At 45.4% G+C, this 11,496-nt stretch overlaps 1 protein-coding gene across 1 annotated transcript; it reads right to left on the bottom strand.

The window, feature by feature from the left end:
* Positions 1 to 2,641: 2,641 nt before the first annotated feature.
* On the bottom strand, positions 2,642 to 6,743 carry LOC311373405 (protein-lysine 6-oxidase-like; the record flags this gene model as incomplete). The annotated part of the gene is made up of 6 exons (XM_084490191.1): positions 2,642 to 2,761; positions 3,736 to 3,831; positions 4,032 to 4,224; positions 5,181 to 5,312; positions 5,408 to 5,516; positions 6,218 to 6,743. 6 exons carry the CDS (start codon positions 6,741 to 6,743, stop codon positions 2,642 to 2,644), a joined length of 1,176 nt encoding a protein of 391 aa, XP_084346317.1.
* Positions 6,744 to 11,496: the final 4,753 nt, after the last annotated feature.

Consider the following 11,496-nt stretch of genomic DNA (forward strand, 5'->3'; position numbering starts at 1 on the left):
ACATATTACATATTACTATTAGTACACTTATATCATTATACATATTACATATTACTGTTAGTACATCATTATACATATTACATATTACTGTTAGTACACTTATATCATTATATATACTACATATTACTGTTAGTACATCATTATACATATTACATATTACTATTAGTACACTTATATCATTATACATATTACATATTACTGTTAGTACATCATTATACATATTACATATTACTATTAGTACACTTATATCATTATACATATTACTGTTAGTACATCATTATACATATTACATATTACTGTTAGTACACTTATATCATTATATATACTACATCTTACTGTTAGTACATCATTATACATATTACATATTACTATTAGTACACTTATATCATTATACATACTACATATTACTGTTAGTACATCATTATATATACTACATATTACTGTTAGTACACTTATATCATTATACATATTACATATTACTGTTAGTACATCATTATACATATTACATATTACTATTAGTACACTTATATCATTATATATACTACATATTACTGTTAGTACATCATTATACATATTACATATTACTGTTAGTACATTTACATCATTATATATACTACATATTACTGTTAGTACAGTTATATAATTATACATATTACATATTACTGTTAGTACATCATTATACATATTACATATTACTATTAGTACACTTATATCATTATACATATTACATATTACTGTTAGTACATTTATATCATTATACATATTACATATTACTGTTAGTACATCATTATACATATTACATATTACTGTTAGTACACTTATATCATTATATATATTACATATTACTGTTAGTACATCATTATACATATTACATATTACTGTTAGTACACTTATATCATTATATATATTACATATTACTGTTAGTACATCATTATACATATTACATATTACTGTTAGTACATTTATATCATTATATATACTACATATTACTATTAGTACATTTACATCATTATATATATTACATATTACTGTTAGTACATCATTATACATATTACATATTACTGTTAGTACACTTATATCATTATATATATTACATATTACTAATAGTACATTTACATCATTATATATATATTACATATTACTATTAGTACACTTATATCATTATACATATTACATATTACTGTTAGTACATTTACATCATTATATATATTACATATTACTATTAGTACACTTACATCATTATATATTATACATTACTGTTAGTACATTTATATCATTATATATATTACATATTACTATTAACACATCTATATCATTATATGTATAATGTATCACTATTAGTACATTTATATCATTATATATTATAAATTACTGTTAGTACATCTATATCAAAGAGAGAGAGCAAGGTAGAGAGGTAGAGAGAGTGAGAGAGAGGTAGAGGTAGTGAGAGAGAGAGGTAGAGAGAGGTAGCGAGGTAGAGAGAGAGGTAGAGGTAGAGAGAGGTAGAGAGGTAGAGAAAGGTAGAGAGAGGTAGAGAGAGATAGAGAGAGGTAGAGAGAGAGGTAGAGGTAGAGAGAGGTAGAGGTAGAGGTAGAGAGAGAGAGAGAGAGAGAGGTAGAGGTAGAGGTAGAGAGAGAGATAGGAAGAGGTAGAGAGAGAGGTAGAGAGAGTGAGAGAGAGGTAGAGAGAGAGAGGTAGAGGTAGAGAGAGAGAGAGGAAGAGGTAGAGAGAGTGAGAGAGAGGTAGAGAGAGAGGTAGAGAGAGAGAGGTAGAGAGAGAGAGAGAGAGAGAGGTAGAGAGAGAGAGAGAGGTAGAGAGAGAGAGGTAGAGAGAGAGAGGTAGAGAGAGAGAGGTAGAGAGAGAGAGAGAGAGAGAGAGGTAGAGAGAGATAGAGGTAGAGAGAGGTAGAGAGAGGTAGAGGTAGAGAGAGAGGTAGAGAGAGGTAGACAGCGAGAGAGAGAGAGGTAGAGAGAGAGGTAGAGAGAGGTAGAGAGAGGTAGAGAGGTAGAGAGAGGTAGAGAGGTAGAGAGAGGTAGAGAGAGGTAGAGAGGTAGAGAGAGGTAGAGAGAGGTAGAGGTAGAGAGAGGTAGAGAGAGGTAGAGGTAGAGAGAGGTAGAGGTAGAGAGAGAGAGGTAGAGAGAGAGGTAGAGGTAGAGAGAGAGAGGTAGAGAGAGAGGTAGAGGTAGAGAGAGAGAGAGGTAGAGAGAGGTAGAGAGAGAGAGGTAGAGAGAGGTAGAGAGAGAGAGGTAGAGAGAGGTAGAGAGAGGTAGAGAGGTAGAGGTAGAGAGAGGTAGAGAGGTAGAGGTAGAGAGGTAGAGAGAGGTAGAGAGAGGTAGAGAGAGGTAGAGGTAGAGAGAGGTAGAGAGAGGTAGAGGTAGAGAGAGGTAGAGGTAGAGAGAGAGAGGTAGAGAGAGAGGTAGAGGTAGAGAGAGAGAGGTAGAGAGAGGTAAAGAGAGGTAGAGAGGTAGAGGTAGAGAGGTAGAGAGAGGTAGAGGTAGAGAGAGGTAGAGGTAGAGGTAGAGAGAGAGAGGTAGAGAGAGAGGTAGAGGTAGAGAGAGAGAGAGGTAGAGAGAGGTAGAGAGAGAGAGAGAGGTAGAGAGAGGTAGAGAGAGAGAGGTAGAGAGAGGTAGAGGTAGAGTCCTCACGAGGCCAGCCTGCAGTCAGTCATCTCCACGGCCGTCCCGCTGTAGGTCACATCGCAGCGCGCCACGTTGTTACTGTAGTCGGACTCCGAGACGCTCTGAGTCGGGTTCACCGTCACCTGAATAATACAGCAAGGTACTGTAATACTACTGTAATATACTGTAATACTACTGTAATGTACTGTAATATACTGTTATACTACTGTAATGTACTGTAATACTACTGTTAGACTACTTTAATACTACTGTAATATACTGTAATACTACTGTAATATACTGTAATACTACTGTTAGACTACTGTAATGTACTGTAATACTACTGTAATATACTGTAATACTACTGTTAGACTACTGTAATGTACTGTAATACTACTGTAATATACTGTAATACTACTGTTAGACTACTGTAATGTACTGTAATACTACTGTAATACTACTGTAATATACTACCCTGGAAATCCTCTGGAAGTTCTCGCGAGAGCACAATTTGAATTTGCTCAGCGAGTCACTCTGGGAACGAGCAATAAACTCACTCCCCGATTCCCCTGGCCCAGAGCATTAACCAATCACATCGGTGTATCTGGTATAGGCGGGGCCAAAAGCTTTACTGTTTTACCGATTGGATACGGCAAGAGTCGTATCTATTGGTGAGCTCCGCTGGTCTGGATATGTCACCCCTTGTATTCTTCTGATTGGTCGTAGTGTTATCCAATTGCGTTCAGTGATATTTTCAAATGCATGCTTGGCTCCGCCCCTCGAGTTGGGCCGTTTTCATCACTCGTTGCCAGACCCTGCAGCTCTCTAGATGTGAGTCTGGATCTCCAGGCTAGTAATATACTGTAATACTACTGTAATATACTGTAATACTACTGTAATACTACTGTAACACTACTGTAATACTACTGTAATATACTGTAACACTACTGTAATACTACTGTAATATACTGTAATACTACTGTTATACTACTGTAGAGTATATATATAGAGGGTGTCTCCGTGGTAACCGGCACTAGAAAGAGGGTGTCTCCATGGTAACAGGAGGCACATTGAAGGTGTCTCCATGGTAACGGGCGATAGACAGAGGCCTGCTCACCTTGAGGACGTATTTCCCGGGTAAAACGTCCGTAACGTCGATCCACTGGCAGTCGATGTCAGCGTTGTACGTATCATAGCAACCAGGACTCAGGCCCTGCAGTCATTTACACATTTTTTATATTATATGTAAATTCATATTCACATTCATGTGTGTGTGTGTACCTATGTGTGTGTGAGTATTTGTGTGTGTGTGTGTGTGTGTACCAATGTGTGTGTGTGTGTGTGTGTGTACTAGTGTGTGTGTGTGTGTGTACCTGTGTGTGTGTGTGTGTGTGTGTGTGTGTGTGTGTGTACCTGTGTGTGTGAGGTGCAGGCGTAGTGTCGGTGGTGTCCGGGGTCACATGACGTGTCCTCCAGACAGAAGCTGGCCTTGTGGCCCGCGGCAACGCGGAGCCCCGCCCCCCTCCGGGACTCCGCCCCCCCCCGGGGCCCCGCCCCTTCGTCCAGAAGCTCGTAGTGACTGAACGCATCCATGCTGTGGAAGTGGCTGAGAAGAGGGCGGAGTTAGAGAACACCACCCTACGTATAGAGGGCGGAGTTAAAGAACACCACCCTACATATAGAGGGCGTGGTTAGAGAACACCACCCTACATATAGAGGGTGGAGTTAAAGAACACCACCCTACATATAGAGGGCGGAGTTAAAGAACACCAGCCTACATATAGAGGGTGGAGTTAAAGAACACCACCCTACATATAGAGGGCGGAGTTAAAGAACACCAGCCTACATATAGAGGGCGGAGTTAGAGAACACCACCCTACGTATAGAGGGCGGAGTTAGAGAACACCACCCTACGTATAGAGGGCGGAGTTAGAGAACACCACCCTACATATAGAGCGCAGCAGTGCCCTTTGTTAACAGCTCTGGTTCCGGAAGTTAATTTCCCCATTAATTTTCTCCCGTTGACTTTTCGTAAAAATCGTTTAATCGTTACATGAAGAGTTTTAAGCCTGGAACCAAACCAATTGTTCGTCAAGGTAGTCATGACCATAAAACATTTGTTTTATTTGTTTTAAAAATGTATAATTTTTGAAAACTGAAGAAAAGGCGAAGGTACGAAGGTGTGAAGAGTGAAGGAACTACTCATCCCATAAACCATTGCAAACTTTTTTTGCGAGCTCCACCAATCAAAGACGTTGTGTTACACTTTAGGATTGTGGGTAGTGTAGTAGTAGTAGGCGGTTTCACATCGCGAATAAAACGTGTTTTTTCTAAAAACTAGAAGACGTCTTTAACGTGTGGCTTCTACAGGAGCATATACCATCGTTTCACAACAGTGGTTACGACATTATGGCTTTTTATCAAAACCTCTATGGAGGTCCAGACCCTCCAGACCCTCCAGACCCTCCAGGCCCTCCAGGGTCCAGACCCTCCAGACCCTCCAGACCCTCCAGGTCCAGACCCTCCAGACCCTCCAGACCCCCCAGACCCCCCGGGACCCACCGGTGACAGCTGTGCCACTCCCAGGCGTAGCGCGGCTTGCTGGGCAGGAAGTCGGCCGTTCCCTGGTTCTTGACGCGCTGAGGGAACCTCAGCAGCACCCGGGTCTCGTAGTCCTTTGCGTGCTGAGCGGAACTGGAGACAGTACATCACATTAGATCAGATTAGACTTCCTGTATCGGACTCCCTGACTTCCTGTACAGGACTTCCTGTCTGTCCTGCGGTCAGACCTGGCCAGGCAGCCCTCCTCGGCGGAGCAGCGGAGGCTGTACATGGGCAGCCTCTGGACGTAGCTGGAGGCCTGGATGAGGTAGGGGTCAGGAACCAGGTCAGGGAGCCCTAGAGGTAGAGGTCAGAGGTCAGAGGTCAGGGGTCAGGGGTCAGGAACCAGGTCAGGGAGCCCTAGAGGGACAACATAGAGTAGAGGTCAGGGGTCAGAGGTCAGAGGTAGGGGTCAGGAACCAGGTCAGGGAGCCCTAGAGACACAGCACGGAGTAGAGGTCAGGGGTCAGAGAGACCTAGAGGAATAGAGAGGTAACTAGTGTTAGTCTTACCGTGTTGCTGGTAACTAGTGGTAACTAGTGTTAGTCTAGTTAGGGTTAGGGTCTAACTGAACAGACCTACTACGGTCGAAACGGTCGAAAATGGAATAAAATCACTGGGAGCAGCAGCGACAGAGCGGTTTACTTTTTCTTATTATTTTACTAGTGTTAGTCTAACCGTGTTGGTGGTCACTACTACCTAGTGGTAACTAGTGTTAGTCTTACGGTAAGACTAACACTAGTAACCAAGTTACCACCAACTAGGTAATAAAAAGACTAGTTAACACTGTTAAATAGTCTTTTTCTTACCTAGTTGGTGGTAACTTGGTAAATAGTGTTAGTCTTACCGTAAGAGCTAGTTACCAGTTACTAGTCTTACCGTCCTAGTCTTACCGTGTTGGTGGTAACTAGTGTTAACTAGTCCGAGTCTTGTCCTAGTCTTACCGTCCTAGTCTTACCGTGTTGGTGGTAACTAGTGTTAACTAGTCCGAGTCTTACCGTATTGGTGGTAGCGGGTCCCGTACCCGGGTCTCCAGCGGTTCCCGGGCCGGTAGTAGGAGTTGTAGTAGTTGTAGTAGGGGTGGTAGTTGGCCGCTTTGTACGGGTTGTTGTAGGGGTCGTCCCCGACCATCCCGTCCGCCGGGCGCACCGGGACCGGCTCTCCGGTACTATCTGTTCCACTTGGCCGGTGTTGACGCGCGGCGCGTAATTGCGCGGAGCTGCTGGCCGCGGGGACCCGAGGAGCGGCCGGCGGAGTCCCGGAGGACTGCGTCTCGTTGCTAAGGAACACCAGGTCATCTCGCCGCGGGCCGGAGCCGGGAGGTCGCCTACCGGGCGGTCGGTACTGAGCGCCGTGACTCAGGATCCGGTGAACCTGTCCGTTGTGACGCCACGTCAGTCCCCGCCGCGGCGCACCTGCCGCCCGCGAGCCGTCCTGCGCCGCGCCGGGGCGCAGAGCCGCGCAAAGAAAACACAAGCGCGTCACCAGCCACGGGAGCGCGCGGAGGGAGAAAAACCCCTTCATGGTGGAGAACCAGTTGGTCAATAGAGAGAAGAACCAGTCGGTCAATGGAGAGGAGGAGGACTGAGAAGAACCTCTACCTGAAGGTCTGAGGGGGCTGAGGGGGCGTCACCGGGGGGAGGGGGGCGTTCACAACGCGCTATGAGGGGAGGGGGGGGAGGGGAGAGTCACCCTCATTCACCTGCAGGTATGAAAGTGATGAACAATCAGTTTGACAGACCATTAGGTCACTGATAGTATAATGTGTAGTATTGATACCCGTATCATTGAATCGCCTCTAAATTAAAATAACATGCGAGAGGTTGTGAATGAGAGCCTGTGAATGAGGTTTCTCCGTTTCAAAACCCTGAAATGTGTCCGTGTGTGTAGAGCTCCAGACTAACCCCGGGGGTCAGAGCCCCGGGGAGGGTACCCCTGTGGGTCGGGGCTATCATACTGCCGTACTTAAACCCTAATTAGCAGTACAAAATATCCCATATAATATACAGCTCAATAAAGCCTCTATGGTTCCATAAAACATAAACACTTCTCATGCGGTGGTACACGTGCCTTGCTCTGCCCACTGAGCTACAGGGAGTAGAACCTAGGCCTGGGCGATACGGCTGAAAGACATATCACGATATAACTCGATCATATTGATCGATATAGATAACTATTGATAATTTTAATGACCTAAAAATACTAGGAATTACCATGCTGGATTTAAACACTTACTGTTTAACATTTAATACGACCTTCCACTGTTCCCCTAACCCTTCGGCGTTAGTGCCTTGCTCTACGCACTGAGCTACAGGGAGTAGAACCCCTAACCCTTCGGCGTTAGTGCCTTGCTCTGCCCACTGAGTCACAGGGAGTAGAACCCCTAACCCTTCGGCGTTAGTGCCTTGCTCTGCCCACTGAGTCACACAGGGAGTAGAACCCCTAACCCTTCGGCGTTAGTGCCTTGCTCTGCCCACTGAGCTACAGGGAGTAGAACCCCTAACCCTTCGGCGTTAGTGCCTTGCTCTGCCCACTGAGTCACACAGGGAGTAGAACCCCTAACCCTTCGGCGTTAGTGCCTTGCTCTGCCCACTGAGCTACAGGGAGTAGAACCCCGCCCTAACCCCTGTTCGTTAAAGGCCTGCTAATGACTTTCATCTGCTGTCGGTTCTCGTTAAAAGGATTCATTGAGTCCAAAGGTCAGAGAACAAAGATCTCATTTTACACTGAATGGTTTTGGATTTACATTTTATAGGACTCCTAATGGTTTCAGCGTTTATGAACAGTAACTGAATAGTCACCAATAGTTAATACCAAAGGTTCGTCCAGCCCAGCCCACCACAATCCCTGGTAGATTCACCACACATCTACGTCGTATAGTCCACACAACGTTGACAGCTGATCCGACCCGATCAGAGAAAGATAACCGGCAGCTTTTGGCCTGTTTTCCCAAACGTCGATGAGGCAGCAGAGTTTAGTTTAGGTGGGAGCGTGTTGAGGTAGCTTTTGAGCTTTTTGTAGAGTTTGGGGGTGCTAGGTAGAGGTTTACGTAGGATAGGTTCAGATGTTTAAGTGAGCTGGGTTTAGAGGTTTAAGTGAGCTAGGTTAAAATATTTGAGTAAGATAGGTTTAGAGGTTTACGTATACGTAAACCTCTAAACCTATCTTACCTATCCTATAGGATAGGTTTAGATGTTTAAGTGAGCTAGGTTTAGAGGTCTCAGTGAGCTGGTTTAGGGGTCTCAGTGAGCTGGTTTAGACGTCTCAGTGAGCTGGTTTAGGGGTCTCAGTGAGCTGGTTTAGGGGTCTCAGTGAGCTGGTTTAGGGGTCTCAGTGAGCTGGTTTAGGGGTGGTCTCAGTGAGCTGGGTGATGTGTTTAGCTCGGCGCTGCGAGGCCCTCTGACGGCCGGTCTCTGATCCAGATGTTTAATTAAACGTGTTTCCATAGGATGTTAAAAAGCAGACTTCTCACGAACGTCAGCCGCTAACGCGACGCAGACCGCCGGGCTAACGGTAGCAGCAGCAGCAGGTGCCCCCCCCTGCCCCCAACCCCCCCCCCCCCCTCCTCCTCCTCCCACTCAAGGCGACCGAGCTGAACAAAGGCCCGTTTTATAGCGTTTGTTTTTATAACATCGGTATAAAGATCAAAGTGGGGCCTTAATTGTCAACTCCCCCCTGGTCGGCCATCTTGTTTCCAATGAGAAGCAGCTGCTGCTGACGGAGCGAAGAACGACCTGACGGAAACACCACCTTCCTGTGTGTGTGTGTGTGTGTGTGTGTGTGTGTGTGTGTGTGTGTCCTTGAAGAGTCTGCTGACAAAAAAGTTATATGGGAGAGAGTGGAGCTGTCCTGGTTTGGCCTGCTTACCCAGCCTGTCTTAGCCCTGGTTTGGCCTGCTTACCCAGCCTGTCTTAGCCCTGGTTTGGCCTGCTTACCCAGCCTGTCTTGTTGTAGCCTGGTTTGGCCTGCTTACGTAGACCCGTGTGTAGCCTGGGTCTCTTTGCCTTCACACTGTGGACGCGTGGATCCAGTTGTTGTATGTAATCTGGTATAATCTGGTATGAACCAGATTACATTACAGAGAAGACAAACATTCAAACATATAGCCAGTAAATCATAAAATGTTACACTAGGTCCAGTCAAGTATAACATATCTATTGCTTCTTCCCATAACCACACCAAATAAATGTGTTCCTAACAGCCTACTGTGTATAAATGAATTATAACAATTGCATATCCTGTAAATAACCGCGTTCTAACGGAGGGCCTTCTGCTGCCCCCTTGTGTCACAGGCGAGAACTGCATCTTCTGGCGCGTTAGGCGACGGGGCAAAGAGAAAAGTTAAAGGTTTTCTTTAAGTTAAGGGTGACTGTTATTTTTGGATGCAGGTTTTTGTTTATTAGAAGAAAAAAGAAGAAGTTATAAAAATAGATAGAGGTTGGGCAGAATAATTTTAGTTTCAAAGCATTCATAGCATTCTGGCTAGCCTACAAATAGCAAAATAAAGGAGAGAAACAACAGAAATAAACAGAAAACAATAAGAATCAAAGCATCCCAACTAAAACATAACACAATTATTGTTGTATTAGTGCTATAATTTCTTATGGATTAAACAATTATTAATAACAGTTATCCCACCAAATCACCATTCACACACAAACTGCCCATTTAAACTTGTTGTTTAAACTTGTTGTTTAAACTTGTGTCTGAAGTCAAACCAGAGAGACGACGTTCTGGTGTCACGTTTAAACAGCTCCCACCACCACAAGGAATGTCACAAATATCACAACTCTCTGCTCGCTGTCGCACACACAGCCACAACACAACAAAGCACAACGCTGCTGGGGAAAAAAAATAGTAGACAATAAAATAAAAGTGTGAATTGATTTGAATTATAAAAATCTTTGGTCTCTGTTCGTGTTTTGGTGACATCATGTCCAACGTCTGCAGTTACAAAACAGTTAGTTAAAAATAATTTGAATAATTAATAATGTTATTAATAAACAACTTGATAACGACACAACACACAAAAAGGTGTGTTGTGTCCATCTCTGATCGTCGTCCACCTGTCACGGCATACGTCCGACATACTGACTGTTGCCCTGGCGATAAGCTGGTTAACAGGGAACCTGTTGCCCTGGCGATTATGTTTAGGTCCTACATGATAAAGGTCCGTTAGGTTCAGGTCTTCTGAGAACAGGTCAGCCCTCTGAACTCGTCTCATGATCCTCGATGATAAAGTTTAGTGAGTAAAACTAAAGCGAGGTACAGCTGCAATTAAACCTAAAGCTTAAGACGGGGTAACGCTGAAGCTAGTTAACCCTAAAACTAAAGCTGGGTCAAGCTAGGTAAAGCTAAAGCTAGGTAAAGCTGAAGCTAGTTAGAGCTGAAGCTAGTTTAAGCTGAAACTAGGTAAAGCTGAAGCTAGTTAAAGCTAAAGCTAGGTAAAGCTTAATCTAAAGCTAGGTGAAGTGAGACCTAGTTAAAGCTAAAGCTAAAGCTACTCTTAGCCCCATTGCACAGTTTGATTCACAGACGGGCGTGGTGACGCCTCACACAGGTTACAACGCGCCGTGGAACTGAGCTGTACAACATCAACATTAACACAAACAACGTCACGGAACCGGAGAACAAAACACCAAGAACCACAAAGAAACAGAGAACCACCAGAATGTGACACTAGCTCCAGTGTGCGTTAATAATCATCACGGATAGCTGAACAGTGCTTAACCAAACTAACTAGTCCTGTGACCCCCGACCCTAGACTACAGACAGAAAGAACAAAGGAACCATTAGAAACCACAGACAGTATTCTTTATAGACGCTAACGAGTGAGCTGTGTGTGGACGCTTCAGAGGAACGCCAGAGGAACAGACCGGCCAATGGGCTCCTCCCTCTCCAACCACGCCCCCTCCCCCCTGTGTCTCCCCCCCTCTCTCACCCCTATGTCTCCCCCTCCCCCCCCTGGTGTCTCCCCCCTCCCCCCTGGTGTCTCCCCCCTCCGCCTGGTCTCCCCCCTGGTGTCTCCCCCTCCCCCCCCTGGTGTCTCCCCCCTCCCCCTGGTCTCCCCCCTGGTGTCTCCCCCCTCCCCCCCCTGGTGTCTCCCCCCTCCCCCTGGTCTCCCCCCTGGTGTCTCCCCCCTCCCCCCCCCTTGTGTCCCCCGCCTCCCCCCCGGTGTCTCCCTCCTGGTGTCTCCCCCCCTCTCTTCCCCCTATGTCTCCCCCTCCCCCCTGGTGTCTCCTCCCTCCCCCCTAGTGTCTCCCCCCTGGTGTCTCCG

Source organism: Micromesistius poutassou (assembly GCF_964030765.1).
Source record: "Micromesistius poutassou genome assembly, contig: SCAFFOLD_6146, whole genome shotgun sequence".
Lineage (NCBI taxonomy): Eukaryota > Metazoa > Chordata > Actinopteri > Gadiformes > Gadidae > Micromesistius > Micromesistius poutassou.